The sequence below is a fragment of the Pteropus alecto genome, unplaced genomic scaffold (genome assembly GCF_000325575.1).
Source record: "Pteropus alecto unplaced genomic scaffold, ASM32557v1 scaffold60, whole genome shotgun sequence".
NCBI lineage: Eukaryota > Metazoa > Chordata > Mammalia > Chiroptera > Pteropodidae > Pteropus > Pteropus alecto.
In genome coordinates this window covers 1,980,810-2,000,606 of record NW_006430726.1, presented here as the reverse complement: position 1 = coordinate 2,000,606, position 19,797 = coordinate 1,980,810, and the positions used below count along the sequence as shown (strand labels likewise).

The following is a 19,797-nucleotide window of genomic DNA, read 5'->3' as shown; positions in this document are numbered from 1 at the left end:
CCAGCCACCACCCCCGCCCCACCCACCACCTCAGCCAAGTTCTGCAGTCATCGATAGTGGGGTTCTCTGTGGAAATTCACAAGCTAGGTAGCCCCCATTGGAGGAGGCACTACCAAATGCTTTCGATCTCAGCATCAGCAGCTGTTACCGCGGTTTGAACTGGAGCCTTTTCCGTGGGGGCGAAGGGAATGGAGGCGGAAACAGGGCCCTAATGAGAGCAGAGGACGTGAGCTGCTGGAGGCCTATAGGCCGGCCGAGGAGTGAGGCAAGCGAGCCGCCGGGGACTCTGGGGCAAACGTGGCCAGGAAAGTGCTGACGTGTGATGGTGTGACGAGCCATCCCAGGGTCAAAGTGACACAAGGCGACGCATGGGACAAGATGCTGTCAGGGACAGCAGAGGGAGAGAGAAGGGGAGTCCGCGGACTCACAGGGGCAGAGAGGGGAAGCAGCGTTTTTCAGGCACTCGATAGAGATGATTCTGTGCTTTTTCTTGTCACCACAACAAATCGTCACATGAGGAGATGACAGTTCAGAGTCAGGAGCTCACCCAGGTTACACGGTGGTAGAGTCGGTGGTCAGGGAAGTTAAAACTAACTGAGAAACAGAATCTGCAACCTTGAAAATTCACATACTTAGCGTCAGCAAAGAAATTCTTTGGAGGAAGTGCAGATTGCAGGTCGGGTCCTATAGTGGCCAGCTGGGGTCGGTCCAGCCACATGTCCTTAGCTTTCTTCCTCCTCCTCTTGATGGCCTTCCCTGCTGTGCGTCGGGCCCTGCAACCCCTTGTCTGATCCTCGCTTAGTCCTCACAGCAGTCTTAGGCGACAGTCAAAGCAGATACTTCACCCCCATCTTACGGTCGAGGACGCTGAGACCCTGTGAGGTTCACTGACTGGCACTACCGCCCAGCAAGGGACCGAATCAGGTGGCCGGTCCTAGCGCGTAGGACTTTCCAAGACAACGGAATACATGGGTTAGTGCAGCCCCGCCCTCGCCCCGTGCTCCTGGGTGCCAGGCTCTGTGCTGAGGCCCCTGGGCGGAGCGGGGGCCTCCTGCCGGGGGCCCCAGCCGAGCTCCGGCGTAATGCCCTCATTGTCCTCGCTCTTCCAGGTCATCGAGTGCATCACCCAAGGCCGCGTCTTGGAGCGGCCCCGGGTCTGTCCCAAAGAGGTGTACGATGTCATGCTCGGGTGCTGGCAGAGGGAGCCGCAGCAGCGGCTGAGCATCAAGGAGATCTACAGAATCCTCCACGCCCTGGGGAAAGCCACCCCCATCTACCTGGACATCCTCGGCTAGCGGCGGCCGCTGGTCGCGGACTCAGACTCCGTCGCCTCGTCTCTCCCGGCCTCACGCGCCCCCTCCCACCCCACAGCTCCCTTCCTTGACCGAAGCGAACATCTTCATAAACTCAAGGAGAATTAGTTTGGAAAAAGCATTTATACAAGGGGGGAAAAATATACACACACACACACACACACACACACACACACACCCACATATATATATATATATATATTTATATATCTAACTATCTATCTATATCCACAGAGAGATACCTTCTTCTCTAACACACAGAGAAGCTGCTGATCCAGAAACCACAAGACCGTAACCACAACTCAGAAAATCTTAAATATCGCAAACGAAAGTGAAGATTCCCTTTGACTTCCGCTGCGGCCTGTGCTGCTTCAGCTTCCGGCGTTTCGGGGCAGACGACCTTGACGATGCAGAGAGACAGTCTCCATGCGGGGGCCGGAGGCGCTGGGGTGGACCAGGAGTCACCGGCACAGGTGTGTTCCCCTCGAGGTCTGCAAGGAGGCGACACCCCAGCCACCGGGGCCTCGGGCCTCTCCGACCATTGTCTGCACGCCTTCCCTCTGTCCTCCACTTCAGGACACTGTTCGAATTCGTCCCTTCCGGGAGGCGTGGTCCCCATGCCTCTGGGAGCTGGCAAAGGCGCCTGCAGGCGAGCGCTGAGCTCGCAGTGGACCACATCCGTCTCAGGAGTGGACTGTGGGCCGGTTCCTTGCTAAAATCGAAAGGGAGGCGTCCTCTGTCCTCTGAACGTAAAGAACTGGGCTTTTTTGGACTGAAAAGAACCGCAGAAGAACAAGCTTCCACCGGGATCCCAGAGCCCCACCCCCCACACGCAGGCCTCGTGGAGTCGGGGGGCAGGCGGCGTTCCCCGTGTTGCCTGCGCGTGTGGACACAGAGGCCCTGACAGCAGCGGACTTAGTCTTTGTAGGTCACTGTGAGGTACGCCCCTCCGGGCCCCCTCTCTCTCCCGCTTCCTGGAGGTCCTAGCTCACACTTCCCAGGTGAACCCCGTGCCGGGGGGCGGGAGCCAGGCCGGGGAGATCCTGTGGCACCTGCCCGGCCCCCTGGCATTCTCCCCACATTTCCGGCTCCTGGGATGATTGACGCATCTGCCTGCGAGCTGCTGTGGAAATGCAGGGCCGAGCAATGGCCTGGTGGGCGGGGGCGCCGGGGGCCGCCGAGGCTTCTGCAGAAGTCCATGCAGGGCCACCATGAAGGACTGTGACAGGGATACGTATCTGAACCTTCCTGCTGCGTGGAGCCCAGTGGAAGCCAACAGCCTGGCCCCAGAGAGCCCTCCACAGGCCACCCGCCCCTCCACCTCACTCCAAGCACAGAGCTACCTGAGGGACTGGCCTTTGCCCACCCGAGCCTCCCGGGAGCCCTGCCAGCCTAAGGGACTGTCATCAGCCTGGCCGGTCCGGCCATCTGCAGTGTGGGCATCCCTGTGTGGGGCTCAGGACTGAATCTCGTGTTTGTGGGTTCACTTCTTTTTTTTTAAACCAACCAATCTTTTTATTCGAATAGAGACGGGCTGTGCTCAGACCGTAGGCTGCCGAGCTGGCCCGGGAGGGGAGGGGGGCAGCCGGGGCGCTGGTGGCTTTCCCGTCCTCGCCGTGCGCCCAGCCCTGAGGACGTTTGAGGAGAGCCCTTTGAATTGACCACCTCAAAGGAATCCTTTGCTGTCCCGTGGCAATGACCCCACTTGTCTTTTCAGCTGGAGGCCCTGGGGCTCCTGTCTGCTGCTCAGGCCGGATGGAACTGTGCCATCTGGCTTTGAGCCGGGTAACGAAGGGGACAGCGTTTGTGGGACCCGGCTGGAGGGCCTGAGGGGGAAGGGTTTTCTGGTTAGACGTGAGGCTCCAAGGTGCTGCCGCTGCCCCATCCTCCACAGGATGGACCCTGTGTGGCCACCATCTCCTGGGCCGTGTGTTTCTAGAATCTCGTGGTCACTGATAGGTTGGGAAGGGGGTCTGGGGGAGTCTGGAAGGGGGTGGGGGCTGGCGGGCAGCTGGGAGTGTGTTAGGGTTTCCGCTCGGGGCGCTGAGTCCCTGCGGCCTAATGGAAGAAGGCAATCCGTATGGGGCCGAGGACACCGCGGTGGCTTCAGGGTTGTGTCCTCCGTGAGCATCTGCCTATCGTAAGAGGAGACAGGGGTTGTCGGGGGGGGGGACCCGCTTTCTTACCACCCTTGTGACCCTCTGAGGCGTCTCCTTCACGTGCCGACTTACTAACCTCAGCAAGTAGGAAAGTACAAGGTCTTCGGAAGGAGGCGGAGCATGGGGCTGTGGAAGCGCAAGGGCTTTGTGGGGGAGGGGGTGTCAGTGGGCGGTACTGCTCTTCCCGTAGTGGGACGCTGCTTCCCGCCGTGCCTCAGTGTCCCCATCTGCCGAAGGAGGGCGAACTTGCTGGCCTCTGGCCCCTTACCCCTCGGCAGCCCTTGGATTCTCAACGCACTGAGTCACCGTCACCATTTTTCCTCCGTGCCACTCGAACGAAGGCCGGGACAGCCCTCCGTAGGCCTGGCATGGGTTGCGGGGGGCAGTTGCCTCCGAGGGTTCGTAGGCACGGGCAGGGGTGGGTTCCCGCTAAGACACCCCTCTCGTCCCTTGCACCTGGGTCACAGCAATCCGAAGGCCGAAGTGTGCGAGGCCCCTTTAGGCCCAGAGGGAGTGTTGGGTCTCCGTCCTCGTCCCAGCCTCCCTACGACACCCAAAAAATGCGCCGCCGAAGGGTTATTTATTTATTTTAAAAGCGCCCGATGCGCTCCAGCGTATCTCGAGATGCCATCCTGGTAGCCACTGTGGCCACACCAGTCCACTCCGCTCTCCCCTCTCGGCACCAAAACCCGCCTTCCGAAGGGCCGCGCCCGGGGCCACGACAGCGCGGCTCGGGGTGAGCGCCGCGGTGACTGTGGGCGGACGCCCCAGGCCACCCAGTCTGATGTCCCTGGTACGGCGTGCCCCACCCTGCTTCCGTCCTGGACCGAGCGCGAGTGACTCGCTGTCGGATGCCCACCTCGCCGAGTGGGGCCGTGGCCGAGGGCCTTCCCCGGTTCTTTACTTTGGACGTGAACCACATGCTGCCCTCCGGTTACGTCTTTGACCTCTGAGTGGATCGTGAGGGTCCCTGAGCCTCCTTTACTCCCTCCACTCAGCAGATGACGCACAAGTCACCCCTGGAGAGAGGCTCCCCGCCGGAGGCGAAGCGTCCTTGTTCCTTCTGGTCCGGGTTGAATATTAACGTTCTGCTCTCGCGATGCTTACTTTGCAGACTACACTAGTGCAACTATTTTTGGTGCTAAATACTTCAGAAACCAATCCCAACAGGAGAGCTGTCAGTCCGTATCTGGGGCTGCGTGACATTCAACTCAGACGCCAAAGTGAGTCGGTCCCGCCAGGAGGGCACAGGACACGGGGGCGTTAGGCCGGCACGTGGACGGGTGGGGAGACCATCGGAATCCCTGGCTTTCCTCTTAGACCCAGCTGGCCTTGGCCAAGTCAGCTAAGCCCTCATATCTTCAGGTTTTTTTCATCTGAGACACTTAAGAGATTATAATAGATATTCTTGGAGTCTGTTTCAGTTAAAAAAAAAAAAAAATCTCTGTTCTGGTCTCACCTTTTTTTTTTTTTTTTTTTTAACTTGCTCGTTAGAAATGAGAGAGAAAATGGGTTGGGTAAGCAAGGGGAGGAGGAAAAGTTACCGGTGGCACAGAAGGAAGGCTCGGTAACTGGCAACCTGAACTCTGGGTCAAAAACCGAGCGATGAATGACCTTTACCTGCTGTCGTAAGGAGCTAGGATGTGGGAAAGCGGGCAGCGTTTTAAGCTGCAGACTATTCACCAAAGTTCTTTTCCATTCAGGAATGGCTAATGGCTTCCTTGCCCCACTTTTCCAAACCGGACAGCAGCAGGATTGTCTTGAGGCGAGGTATAGTTACTGCAACGGGCAGTCTCGAGGTTCGGGGTCTTCCCTGCGCTTTGCAAAGGAATGCCTGCAGACGTTTTGTTCGGTGAGCCCCGGGCAGGCGGTCCAGACAGCCGCCTTCGGGTGTCCCGGGCATGTCTCTGTCAGCTTCGGTTTGGGGCCCACCGGCCAGCATCCCATAAATACCCGTGGCGTTTGCCTTAGAGCAAACAGGCACCTGCAACCCAGAGCTCGGTCGCCGTGGCCACTGTTTCTGGTCCCCAGAGCACCAACCTCTTTTTGGATAGCAAATCCTTTTTTTTTTTTGCCAACACTTAATAGGACTAAAGGAAAATCCCACATTTTGTTTCGTTATGAAGAGATCCATATGGGCTTGAAACAATGCTCTGGGATTGCCCCCCGACCCTGAGAGGGCTGGGAGTGGCGCCGAAGGCAGGCGAAGCCTGTACGCATCGTGCACGTGGGCCTGTGTGTGTAATTAAAACGGCTTCAGGGCGGGTCTGCCTCCAGTCAGCTCATTCCCGAATGCTCGGTCTCCTGGAGACTTACGCTTCTCAGGGATGACGAACCCAGAGATGGGCTGGCCTAAGAGACATTCGTGGCGGTCCCGGTGGGAAACCTGTCATCTCGTACAGTTTGCTCATCGGGTACTCCCCGAATTAAATTACGCCAACGCCAACGTTGTGAGCCTCTGAAAATAGGACTTCCCGTTGTCTGATAGACGCTTCTACCACCTCCCACTCATTCGGGTGTTGTTGTTAAATCCACCAGCACCGCAGGCGGCTGGGACAGAGAGAGAATGGGCGCGTATTTGTGTCACGGCTCTGGGTTCTAGGACACGTGCTGTGAGAATAAGCTGCTCCGCCCTCGGAGCCTGCTTCACCCTCTTGGCTTCTGCCTCCTTCCTGAGCAGAGCTCCCTTGACTACTCGAACAGCTTTTAGACTTTGCAGTAAGAGGTGTCTCTGTCCCAAGTCTCGGCGTGCCAGCACAGGCCCCTTTCTGTGTCACAAGGAGCTCCATGGGGGTTGGGCAGTGGGGGGGCGGTAGAGAGGGGCGATGCTCAAAGTACTTGGAATTCTCGATCAAAGTACAGAAATTAAGATTCCTCTTCTTCTTTAAGTTCCAAATTTAAAACAAGGCCCGGTTTGGTATTTGCAGTCGGGGCCGGTGTCTGAAACCAGTGTGCTGGGCTCTTTCCCGTCACACAGACGCAGGACAGTAAGCTCTGCCGATTTCTCCTCATCGCCAAGGTAAACGCCGCCGTGTGTGTGGAGCCACGGCCCAGGCTTGCAGCTTGCAGGAGATACTTGTGGCCACCAAGGCTGGGAGTTTCTAGCAGAAGATGTCTCATGCACCCTAAGCGAAGACAGCCCTGTCTGAGATCTACGTCTGAGAGGCGCTGGGTGCTCAGGTCTTGCCAGCTTACCGTCCCGTGAGAGAAATTGGTTTCTTCTCGCTTTAGACAATAACAGTGTAGATATTCTTCCCGAAAGTCCACATATGGATAGAGAGCCCCAGTATCCACTGTGTCCTCTGATTTTATTCTGGATGTGACATCCTTGAAGCCCAAGGAAGGATGCGAATACCCAAGTCTGCTGGTTATTCTTTCATTTAAGAAGAGTGCCTGGCAGGCATTTAAAACAAAACAGAACAAAACAACAGAACAACCAAACGAACTTGGCGACGTGTCAGCTGGTAGGACCTACTCAAACGAATAGCTTCCTAACGTGCTTCCTTTTTTCCTTGGCGAGGTGTCCATGCTCCCTCTCCACGTAAGAGGGTCCCTGACATTTAGCTGGCATCTCGGAGCCTGCCGCTGGAGTGAAGAAAAAAACCCAAAAACCAAAAAACAAACAAAAAAAAAACCTGCTTCAGATGATTCCATTTTTGCCTTCTGCAGTGGAGAAGTAAATCTCCGTCAAGAACAGTTTCTTTCATTTTTGTTCCTTTTACTTTTTTTTTTTTTTTCCTTTTGACTCCATCCTCCGCGTTCGCGGGCCTGGCAGCCCGCCCTCTCAGACGCCGCGAAGAGCCTTAATACGAGGTGAATCCCAGGACCACAGACACCGTGGACTTCAAACAGTGAGCAGATTGGGGCCGAACGATTCGGCACGCAAAGCAGAAAACTTTCATTTCCTGCCGCCGGGATGGAACCGACGGGGCTATGAAGACTTCTGAAGGAGGCCGGCTCCGCAGCAATTTCCGTGCCGTCAGACCGTGTCGACATCTAGATTAACCTGCGCGCAGTGAAGTCTGCCGCGGAGCCCGTCGAGATGCGTGCGGCGGATCTCTGCACCCCCCGCTCGGAGCCCGCGGGAGCCCACCCTCCACGGCCCCCTCCTCCCTCCCCACCCGCTGCACCCCCGTCCCTGAACTCCACGCCCCCGGGAGCAGAGGAACCACGGCTGGGCTCTGACTCCGGGAGAAGCAGCGTGACCTGACTCTGACCACGGCGCCGAGCCAGGCTTCCGGCTCGGTTGGTTCAGTGACAGTGGTTGTCACGATATTGGTTTTTTCCCCTGGGGGGAACTGCAAATCAAGGCGTGAAAGCCACACTCCTGCTGACAGACAGTCTTCGGCGAACCCCCGCGCCGCACGAAGTGAAGTGGCTCATAAAGAATGAGCGAGCCCCGTGCCAGGGAGCCCGGCTCGGCGCTCCGTCCTTCGGCACTTCCAGGTCCAGACGCAGCGAGTCATGGCCGCAGCCGGGTGGCCTGGTGGGTCACCGGGTTCTGATGGACACCGGGCTTGCCCTGTTTCTGTGGCCCCAGCTCCCTGGCCGGCTCCCTCCTCACGGGCCGATGGGCTCCAGAACCCTTTCTGACTGCGTGGCGCCCCGTGGAAACACAGAGGCCAGCGGAAGCCCCAAAGCCGAAATCCCAGCTTCCCTGCAAACTGGGGCCACTAATTACATCAAAAGTCTTAAGCTGAGCCCTTTCGTCTAGATGCCGGCGACTTCAGGCTCTGAAGCGTGGCTCACACCATCAGGGCATTTGGGGAAACTCGCCTCAGGATTGAGAATATTTTCCCCCCATAACCGGAGCACAGCATTCCCCGGGGCTTTTCTGATTACGATCTCACCAACATCCTTTTTCCTACTTTGCTTCTTGTCTTTAATAATGAGGGTAACGAGAGTCTCCTTGTATATTCTTGGATATTTCTTTAGGAGCACTGAAAGCTTCCAGCCAAGGACTTTGTGTTTATTGACTGGGAAAATAGATTTCTGGGCCAAGGAATGTCACAATCATACAGAGAAGTTCACTTGGATTTTATTTAAAAGCAGCTAGTTACGCGCGTTGTATTTTGTTCTAGATGCTCAAGCTCACGTAATGACGTAGTACAAACTACATTCATCTTTCTTTTTTATTATGCTGCTTGTTCACAGGCGCACACACACACACACACACACACACACACACACACACATACACACACACCCCTCTACATTCCTATTGGTCCAGTATGGTCCAATAAACCACTGTGCCCATTTACGTTTCTCTCACAGATCTGCCCGTGTATGTGTGTGCCAATAAGTGGGCACCATACCTGTGGTTTCTTAACCTTATCTATAGCTCACTGTTCTTTTTTATTATTATTATCATCACACAGCCTTTAACTTTCTGTACTATAGATCTTTTACGACGTTAGGGCTTTTTCAAGGCAGAGTAAATCCTGGATCTTCAGAACCCTTCAGAGTTACAGGCTGGACTGACGTTTCTTGGAGAAACACAAAACCAAACCTAACTTTGGTGCAGATTTTATTTAATTAATTTTATTTATTTTTTTCTGGGGGGAAGCGCTGAATTTGGGCTTGAATAACACATAAGTACAAATATAAATGTGAACTAGTTCAAGCCCATCACCCAACTATCTTGGGGCTGAAACAGCCCAAACCTTCAAAATGAGTTGGAACTTGAAGAGTTAGACTTTCCTCGGGACGTGGAAAGGACACAGGGTTGGAGGTGAGCAGGCTGGACTGAGGGATCCTTGGTGGGTGACTATGCACAAGTCACTTACCTGGGCCAGGGCAGGACTGCCTTTTGTGTAGAGTGGCAGCAAACTGTAGACCTGAGCTCCTTCCAAGCCAATCTCTTCCTCCCCCATTACTCAGGTCAGGCATCTCTACGTGTTCTCAAGGTCTCACCTAGAACAAGTTTGCAAATGTCCCCATCCCGAAGACTCTGCCCCCTTTTCATCTTGCGGTTAAGTACATCTCTGACTGCTCTCCTTCGAATGCTCTCGAAACTCTGAACTCTGACACCCACTTGCTGTCCCCAGCCCCTAAAGGCTGGATTCCACCTCTGCAAAGTGAGGGAGAGCCCCACTGTCCCCAGCCCCAGCATCAGCCAGGGTATGATGTAGCCAGCTTCCCACAGAACAAAACAGTGTGTTCTCCTCTTCACGGCCATCCATCCGTCACTCTCTTTCCTGCTCCTAGCTCCAGTGGACCCAGTGATTAGCACCTCATCAGCTGCTTTTGCACGAGAGACTCTGGGACAACGAGCCCATTATAGAGCTGCAGTCTGTCTTTTTGAAGTCATTTCTTCCTTATGACTTGGTTAGAAAAGGCGAGCCTGCCACAAACAGCTTTTCCTTCAAATTTCTCTGGCTTTTTTTTTTTTTTTTCCTGGCTGTTAAAAATACTGACAAATGGTAAAGCCTGTTTTCTTCTCTCCCCCGCCCCCATTCAAGTGGGTCACCAGCTCCCTACGGAATAAGAGCGTTGCACATCGGCAAAGTGCTTATTTATTTAGTGGCGAGGCCGTGATATTGACACACAAATGAATCTTGACAGGGATAAGAGTCTTTTTCAATCATATGAGGTATTTACCGTGATGGCACCAGAAAGGTTTCTACCTTGAGAACGGAATTGAACCTGGGAACGTGCTCCCTTTCTAGAGAACGGTGAAGTGGAAGCAATCACAGGGGGAGCCGGGAGACCAGACTCTCGGGTCCGCAAAGCGTCACGGACCCGTGGGTGCTGTAACTCTGTCTTGTGCGTGGCTCCGAAAGATAGCGAGCTGTGATCAACCATCCACGCTCGCGCTTAGACACTAACTATGTCCAACCCAACCCCTGTTTTTCTTTTTTAACAAATATTTTGTTTCTTACAATTCTGGGGATAGCTCATTTTTTGTTTGTTTGTTTGTTTTTTTCTGGGCCCCTTCTAATATTTTCAGTTCAGCTCCTAAGTTTTTTTCATTTTCATTTTTCTTTTTTAACAAATATTTTGTTTCTTACAATTGACACAAGCTCTTTTTTTTTTTTTTTCTGGGCCCCTTCTAATATTTTCAATTCAGTTCCTAAGTTTTTTTCACTTTCATTTCCTTAGGAAAGATGCGGGGTCCATTTTAAACACCGCGATAACACAGCGGGTGACGTGGAGGTCGGGGGTTGGGGGGGGTCATGGGCCCAGGAAACCTGGGGCTTTCTGAGCTGCTGTTTGCTGCTGAGTGATCGGGGACCCTCCCTTTCTTGTTTCTTTATCTGCAAAAGAAGACTGTTAGCACCCCCCTGTCTGCCACAGGGGATTATCATGCACAAGTGACGTCGTAACTGTCCCGTGCTCGGTGGGGCCCACCACAGCCCTCACAGAAGTGGCGCCCACGCTCTGGGCAGCCAGTGTTGCCGCTGGGCTTGCTCAGTGCTGAGCTGTGAGCGGCTTTTGAGATCATCCTTTTTTTTTTTTTTTATTGAGATGCCCCTTCCTTAAGTCTCTCCCGCAGTCTGGTAGCGATGGTTTGTCATGGGCGTTTTCCTCTCCGAGTGACCGCTGAGCACCTAAGAACAGAGAAGACCTTTACGACAATCCAAGTGGACGGAGGATGTTTTACCCACTTGGCTCTGCCACTGAAAAGCGGTCGCCGGTGGCTTTTGTGTTCAGGCCTGAAATCCTGAACATCTTGTGGCAAAACAGCATCTCTCGCTATCTTGAACCCCGTGTCATCCACCGTGGCTTTCACGAGGTTCTGTAGCTACGCATGTAATATTTTTTTAAAAAATAGGACTAGATCAAGCTGCCTCTGTAAATTGGTTGGTGAGACTAATCTTGCAGGAAGCCCCCAAAGTGATAACGACCCCGAAGCAATATCATGGTCATTCCAGGCCCATCCATCCTTTTGTACTTGGGGGAATAACCTTAAGATGGAAGACCAAAGGCTAAACTACACTTCTGATAGCCTCGAGGAGGTGTGAGCCGGATTCCCACTGAGAAATGCGTCTGACTGAAAGTGAAACCCCCCTACAACAGATCTGGAGGCAGATTGTCAAGGTTACGACAGTGATGTCATTTACAGCCCCTAAAAAAATCGCAGGTGTTGGTGACACCAGCCAGTATTTTAAGTATCTTGCAAGGGTGACTATTTGGCAAGTTAAATCTTTCAAATGCAGTTTCCTTTAGATCTCCAAGCGACAATCAGGTCTGATGCGAGCGACGAAACTCTGTGCATAATTCTTCATAAAAAGGATTTGACCATTCCAGAAAGAAATCAGAATCAAACTAAGTTCCTGAAATCCTCAGAAATTCACAGATGTTTCACTCAAGTGCAGACGATCTCGGCTTTCCTTTTTTCTTTTTACCTCAGGCTCTGCTTTTCTTTGTCTTCTACAGAAAAGCATTTTACTCTCTCTGAACCTCTGTCCAGGTGAGTTTCCCCCTGCAGCTGCCCAGGAGACAGAAAGCATTTCCGCTTCCTTTGAAATGAGAGTCCAGATCGGGTTATGACTAGGATTTTAAGTTACAGAGTGAAATTGGGGAAGGCAAGCTGGTTCAGAGTGAGGTCCCATGACTCCTTCTGTTAATCCTTGGAAGCTGACCTCCTTCCCTGCCCAGAACCAGCCGTTTCACTGGGCGACTTCCTAGTGACAAGACTAATTATTGAAGGATTTCAGGCACATCATTTGAGAAATAACTCACCGGATCTGGAACATTTGATCTAATATGATAAGAGGAACAAGAAGAACTTATTTTAATGAATTTTTTTCCCCTTTCCTCTCTTTGAGAGTTTAGTTTTTCTTGGGGGCACCTGGGATATTTCCTTTCTAAGGCTGGAAAAAGATTGATTACAGTTCATGCCTAAAAGCAAAGGCTCCTCCAAGCCCATTGGAGTTAGCGGCAACCAAAAATGGCCTACGTTAATCTTCCGTTACCCCACAGCATCGAGGACCCCTCTTGGTGATGTGCATGGGCTGCGGCGGGTGAGCTCAAGGGCATTATCAAAATAAAATGAAAGAAAGCAAGTCGGGGCAGGAAAAGTCTTTCTTTGGATGTGAGAGAAAGTAGCACTTTGGTTCTCTCCTGCAAAGATTCATATAATGTTAAGAGAAGAATCATGTTCTTTCTCAAAGGGTTGATTTTCTGAGATTTCTTGTGTGAATTGGCTAGGTTGGGGGGTGCAGTGTAGTTGGGGTAGTTAGGAAGTAGTCGTTTATGAATTTAGACTTTCTGTTGAGCATGACACAAGCTCTGCTCAGTTCCTCGGAATGGGACGATTAACTTAGGGGTGAAGAAGAATTCGGAGGCCCATGTTTCAGTATGTGGTGGAGTTTTACCTAAATATTTCTTTCAGTAACATCGAGTCGTAGCAAGCCAAGTCAGTCCTAAGTCTGCACTTGGTGTCAAGAAGAAGGTATCCGTAGGTGGTGTCTGCAGACCCTGATTCTGAATCCATCTACTCAACAGGCTTCTTTTCTAACGGTTTGGGGTCCTTGACTCACATGAGGGACTATGTCGACAGGGCCTGAATGGGGAGACGGTTTGGAAGAGCTATCCCTTCAGTATGATGGCGATGTATTAACTCTGTCCCGCAGGAAAACTAGGGGCATGTCAGGGAATGCTTCCATTTGAGGCCCGTCACCTAACATCAGCCTCTGCTGAGTTTTCGGTTTCACATTCAGATATTCAGCGTTTCTTGCTTCTCCCATTTCTTAGTAATTTGTGGGTATCTGTTTTCAGCACCAGGGACAGCAAACTGGGTGGATCCAGGGTCTGTGGTCCTGACCTTCCAGGTGAGGGCCTGTTTTCCCTTGACTTCCTATCCACTGGGGCCCCAACCTGAAATACTTCCTTCTTAATTTCGAGTGTTTGCATCTTATGTTTATTTCAAAGCCTGGTGGCCCAGCTGTGTATGTCACTTTCTTGACCCACTAACAAATGGTGGATGTTGGACTAACACACCCAGGTCTGCGTGGAGAGAAAGACACTTAGATGTCGCTGGAGGACACACTTTGGCACACGCACCCCCTGCAGAAAGTCTCCACAAGGCGTCTTTGGTTTGTAAACTCCCAAATGGGGGGCAGTTTATTGGCACTTTTTAAAAAAACAACTTCTGCACATCCCTCACAATGTACAAGTCTGTGTTTCCCTCCGTGTGCATTTGGAGGCAGTATTGAGCAGAAGCCACGAACTTAGGGGACAGAAAAGGGCCCAGAAATGCTGTTGCTGGGCATCTTGTAGACTCAGCAGCCAGCTTTCAATCACGAGTGCCGTCCAGCAGCCAGCTTTGCCTTAAACAATCACAGAAAAGTGCAGATGGCTCCTTGAGGCCTTCATCGGGGCAGCCCAAAGGGGCGCGCGGAGAAACTCGAGCGTAGCAGAAGCACACGTTGTCACTTGGCTTTGTGATCGGCCAGTTGTCATATAGCACAATAATACATAGATGGCGTCCGAGAGGCCGCATCGTATGCTCTTAACTAATCGGCAACATCCCTCCTGCTGATGTCAGGATGGCCCCAGTGCTGGAAGCAAGACAGTCCCTACGAATTTCATCGTAAATGCTGGTTTCCATTTTGCAGATGGCAGATACATTCCACTTACACTGCCGCGGGACCCTCCCAGGCTCTGAACCCTTTCCTGCTCTCCCTGCTCCCCTCCCCGCTCCGGTGTTGCTGAAGCATTTAATGGTGTAAGACCATACGGGGTTCTTTTTAAGGCAGCAGAAGCATGCCAGAGTCCAAGTTCAACGGAACTGCAAATTTTAACCTCGGAGTGAGTTCCCAGGGGAATCCATCCTCTCTCTCTGCTCCTCAACCTCTTGGGGGCGGCCTATCCCACGACTCACACTTGCCATGCGAAAAAGGCACGAACCTCTCTCTAGAGTATTTACGTGAGGGCTGGGGGAGGACAGGGTCAGAAATAGTGAAATTCGGATGATCCCAGTTTAGGAAGGATATGCACATGAAGGACCAGCAGCTCTAAGACTTTAACAAGAGAAGTGCTTTTCCCTTGGATCCAGAGTAAGGAGTTCAGGTTGACTGCTAGGAAACAAGTGGTCCACTGGCCATGGGGAAGGATGGTCTGAGACGCGGCTGCATCTTTAGAAGTAGAGGGGATGCCAGTGGAAGCCTCGGGAGGGAACTGGCCACAGAGTCAAACCCTACAGAGGTTCTCAGTACTTATCTGGACCATTCCTAAAATTTCCAAGGGCGCTGCTAGCCCTCTGTCTCCTTAGAAGCGAGCTCAGTGACACATCTGGGCTCCTAAGGCGAATGCCCTACAAACACCAAAGTCTTGTAATTTCCACTCACAGCCGACACTGGCTGTCCCGAGTGGGTTTTTTTTTTTTCCCCTTCCCTATGTGAAAGGGACTTACTTTCAGGAGAAGTGTCCTTTAAACATCCAGCTAAAACTGGAGGTAATTTTTTGCATGAATGGCTTTTTACGGCTACGTCTAAAGCAGAACAAAACTTGTATTAAACTAAGTGCTACTTTACATATCTTATTTCAAAGGAAATGAAGGATTTATTGCCATGTAAATGATGTACACTGATTTGTTTCTTGCTGGACATTACATGTCCCTTTATCTTTAGGCTGATGTTGGGCAGCAAATCTTCGCTATCTGGAAAATCAGCTGGTACCTACTTCAGTGCCCGAGTGGGCTGTTACATTCCCAGAGAGGAATTTAATGAATGAGGTATAGGTGCTGCTGTAACTGATTTCTACCCCCATCCCTGAGCTTTCTGTACTAACTATGTGTAAAGTGATTATATCTCGTCCGATCCCACGTGTTTGTGTGTGTTTCCCAATGTTTGTAGACATATTGGCTATTTGAAGGATGAGTTGAATTATGGCTCCGTGTGGTGTGTGTATGGCACGTGAGAATGGGACCCATGCACACCCTCATTCCAAGGCCAAGGTTATCTTACAGAGTTTGGGGGTCGGCGGGGAACGGGCATGGCTTGGGAAAGGTTTACCAGTGGACGAGGCATTGCCATGGCAGCATTCATTGCGGAGGTCCTCAGCGGCGGCAGAGTCGAGGCGTGCCCGACTGGATCTTAATCCTTTGTTTTCACCTCGGCTGGTCCTCAGTTCTCCTTTATGACTTAGACATATTCCTTCACGACGTTCGTTTGTCTGTCTTTTTTCCAGGCTACTTAGAACGTGCCGATCATGCTTGCTCCCTATCATTTGGTCCCAAAGTTACTAAATTAAAATGGGGGACTAAGGTTTTAGTAATCCTGGCATTTACTAATAGTGCTAGTTCTAGTTCTTGAAGGTACTAGTTCTTCCATTTTTTTTTTTTTTAATGACAGATAAATCCATTGGCTATGTTAAGTTTATTTGTATCCAGGCAAGTCTTGGAGAATTAATTTAGTTTAAACGATTACTGTATTTGCCTTTGGAGAAGAGGCTCATGGTCTAAGTAAAATTCTTATGTAAAGGTGTCTTTTATACAGAAATAATATGGATTCTAACTTGGCCAGATGGCCCCAGGGTAGGGGGGCTGAGTTATCAATTGATACCAAGGGACATGTTGAAAAGGCAAGTCCTCCCTCTCTGTGTTCCTCACCCTCCCCTTCCTTCCTCCCCAACCTCAAAAGAAAACAGAAAATTATTTTTTTAAATTGTATCGATAATTTATGTTTAATACAAAAGGATGATTTACTGGTGTCACCAAAGGCCATTTCTCCCGTGGTGCATGTCCTTCCCTCTCGGCCCCATGCCCATCACCCCACCCTTCACCCTCACGCTTCCATCCCAAGGCAAACATGCGTCTTCATCGGGATCTGTCCACGTCGGAGTTACACGTGGGGGTGGGGATTCAGCACCCCGATACTAACGGGCCCAGCCATTCTTCACCGTCAAATGGTTGACTCCTGCAAGAAGGCAAACTCTTTTCTTGGTTCTTGTTTAAAAGCATTTTATACATATATATGTATATATGTGTGTGTATGTATGGACATATGTATGTATACGCACATGCACATGTATATATGTATATATCCATCTCCGATATAAATATATCATATGTGAGAGTTGTAAATACTCGTCATATGTCTGCGTCCTCACGATATCACATCCTCAGTGTTACGTTAACGACTCCATTTATTGATTGATGAAATTGTGCGTAGACCTGTATCCTCCTGACATAGTTTATGTAGGGTCTCTTCTCAAATAAAGCATAAAACCTCAACGCCCTCGTTTTGTTTGGATTCATTATTTGGCAGGGAAGTGCGCCGAAGCGAGAAGTGGGTTGATGTGTGGGAAAGTCCAGGAGCGTGTGAAGATTGTGGAATCCAGCGTCATCGGGAAAGCTGGGCCCCGTGTTTGCTCAGGGTGAAAATGCCTTGCACTAGGCGTGACGCGGCCCCGGAGCTGGACGTTGCGTGGAGATGAGTGTTTCAAGAAGGACAGACACACATTTATGGTTTGATTTAAGGCAGGGCCCGAGAAAAGGATGGACCACTTCCAGCTCCGTGTCCTGGTGATGTGCTGCCACTGCACGTGGATTGCTCTTAAACTTCTCAGTTACTGTCACTTCAGGTAAGTTCTCAAGGTCGGATAAAATATGTTCCCTCGGATGTCCCTTTAGCTCACAGGTTTTGGCACCATTTCTCTCTCTCTCTCTCTCTCTCTCTCTCTCTCTCTCTCTTTCGCCCCCCTCCCCCGATTTCCGTTCCTTTCTCTATTTCTTTCTTCTCTATCAATATCATGTGTTTCCTTTAATGAGATTTCAAGACTTATGTCTATTCATTTTCAAAAGCATCGACGGGCAGTACGAGAGAGACAGAGAGGCACAGGTTCTAATTCCGCTCACGAGAGTTCGATGGAGACGCGGAACGGTTTAAACAAGGGTTTCCACACCTCGCGCTGCTGGCATTTTGGGACCAGAGAATTCTTTGGCGGAGGGGGCTGTCCTGCACGCTGGGTCTATCAGCATTTTTACGAGATGCGGTAGTACCCCTCTTCTGCCTCCCCGCCCGCCCCCCCCAGGGTGTGTTGACCAGAAACATCTCCAGACAATATCAAATGTCTCCTAGGAGGTGAAATAGCCCTGGCTGAGAACCACTGGTTTCAGGATTTAGATCTGACCACACGACATCACACATTTGAGGAATGGCACTCAAAGAAGTTTAAGACTTGCAGGTTGTGCTCCAGCCCTTTCTAGACCGGCTGCTTGGGGGGACCACCTTGCAAACTTTCTCTATGCACATCTGCCTTCAAAGCCTGTCTCTGAGGATCCAGTTACAACACCACATTCGGGGCTCAGACAGCAGTAAAAATACCTTCCTCAACTCACATATCATCCCTGGAATCCACGTTCATACCACTTTTTAAGAAATGCATAATTTGCATGGCTCTGAGTGGGGGGAAACCCAAATTACCTTTTCAAAGGTTATATCCCTGTGAAAGAAGCTGGCCTACCTAAGGGACAGAAACTTGTCCTTTGGTTGTGCCTTATAACGAATCGAATTTTTCATCTGGCCCTTGCCACATGGCCGCATAAACTATAAGGTCATAATCAGGCCCCTTGTAGGCCTGGGTCAAAAATCCTCGGTGTATAAGCTCCTTTCGTTGAGTATGTAGAACTTGCCCGAAGTCTTTCCAGGCAAGGGCTGATGTCCTCTGTGCAGTGACACGTGCGTAGGACATACTTAACAGACATTTGTGAAGTTGAACTGGATTTCTCATTCCCCAAGGGCCGGCTCATTTGCACGGTATTCAAAGCATGACTCGCGAACCTCGTTGTGAGAACATTTAGGATTCAGAATTCCGAACCTGCCAACATGGAAATGATGAGTAAATAGCTCTCCTCCCAGCATGCGGCTGCCTCTGCATCCGCATCCCCCCGTGGCAGCGTCTCTGGCAGAACTGGGTGAAGGCTTATGTAGACGTTTCTCAAGGTAGGATTTTAAATGCCTCTATAGGCAAGTCCTGGTGGCTTGGCCTTTTCACCGTCTAGTCCAGTGATGGCAATGATTAAAGTACAGCGAGAGACAGTGGGGGACAGTGGGTCCCGGCCCACATACCTGAAACCCTGAACCTCATCCTTCCCCAGGGAGACCTTTGTATTGCACACACAGGCCAGGGAGGCTGGGAGCTCACATCTCAGAATGTCCTCACACCCTAGTGAGCCATTATTTGCCATTCGTTTTGGAATGACAGTCCAAGGACAGGAGAAGGTTATGGACTTCTAGGTAGGGAAGGTCCTTGATTGATACTCTCATTCAACTGCTTGCCTGTAGCCAGGCAACCCGGGTAAACAAAACCTGGACCGTCCTCCCAAGTGAAAGCATTTTCCTCTGCTGGAGGGTATGGCTGATGCTATTGTCTTCTAAAGACAACATGCTCCCTAAAAAATCGCACCCTCGCGGTGACACAAAGAAGGAATGGTCTAAGAGAAATTTCAGACGCAGCCACTGGCCATGCCTGAGACTGACCTGCAGGCTGCCTGGCACAGCAGCGCCAATAGCAGCCATACCAGGAAAGCTCTCATGAGAGGCAAGACAGGGAGAAAGCTGATGTCCTCGGTGAGGGAGTGATGCTTGGCATGGATCCTCGATGCACATTTATCTACAGGAGTGAGTTCCCAGAAATCCTTGAGCCTCTCAACACAGTTCTCTAATATTTCAAGGTGAGGTGGGCCGTGCCCTCTTCCTTGCTCCTGTTGGGATTAAGGTTACTCAGCTCTAAAACGGGGAGATGCTTGATACTAGCTTCTCTTTTTCCCCATCGCCAAGGTTTGCAATGTTCTCAATTATTCAGGTCGCCAGCGCAGGGCTCAGCAGAGGGTCTAATTACCATCCAGATTTGAATCTGGCCTCTATCACTCCCTCACTGAGTAGCCTGGGGCTTAAACTCTTAAGAGTCCTGGTGTTTTCATCTCTACAGCAAAATAATGCGGTTCTCTTTATGTTACAAGGCAGCTGTGAGGATTAAGTGATAGATAACATGCAAACAATTTTTCAGAGTGGGTACACGGCTTAAGCGTTTCAGAAGTAATAACACATTCCATACGACACAGTTATCTGTTTCCTTCCGCCAACCGAACACAGGTCAGTTCAGTGAACCTCGTCATTTCACGTCCTGATCGTTGGCAAATCATGGCCCTTGCTTCGATAAGAAGGGCGCATTAGAAAAACCTGGAAGGCCTTGGCTCTTCCCTCAAGAGGCTTAACCTTTAGAGGGGTGGGGGGGTGTGAGGGCTACAGACACGTTCACAGCTGACCATAACACTGACCATCACACGGTGAGGAAGAGCTGAACCCCAGCTGGTGGGGTGAGGAAAGGGACGCCCAGGGAATTATCTGGACTGGCCATGAAGGCAGAGGGCGAAG

The 19,797-nt window shown here is 51.3% G+C and overlaps 1 protein-coding gene across 3 annotated transcripts in view; it reads left to right on the top strand.

Moving 5' to 3' along the window:
- The window catches only part of NTRK3 (neurotrophic receptor tyrosine kinase 3), a 317,641-nt gene extending 316,229 nt beyond the window's left edge, over positions 1–1,412 (top strand). For 2 of the 3 annotated variants that reach the window (XM_006905249.2, XM_006905251.1), the window contains one exon: positions 1,110–1,412. In XM_006905249.2, coding sequence (XP_006905311.1) covers positions 1,110–1,295 — 186 coding nt within the window. In that variant the 3' untranslated portion in view covers positions 1,296–1,412. The remainder of the gene's footprint in view (positions 1–1,109) is intronic. The other variant, XM_006905250.1, reaches the window with a different exon arrangement.
- Positions 1,413–19,797: the final 18,385 nt, after the last annotated feature.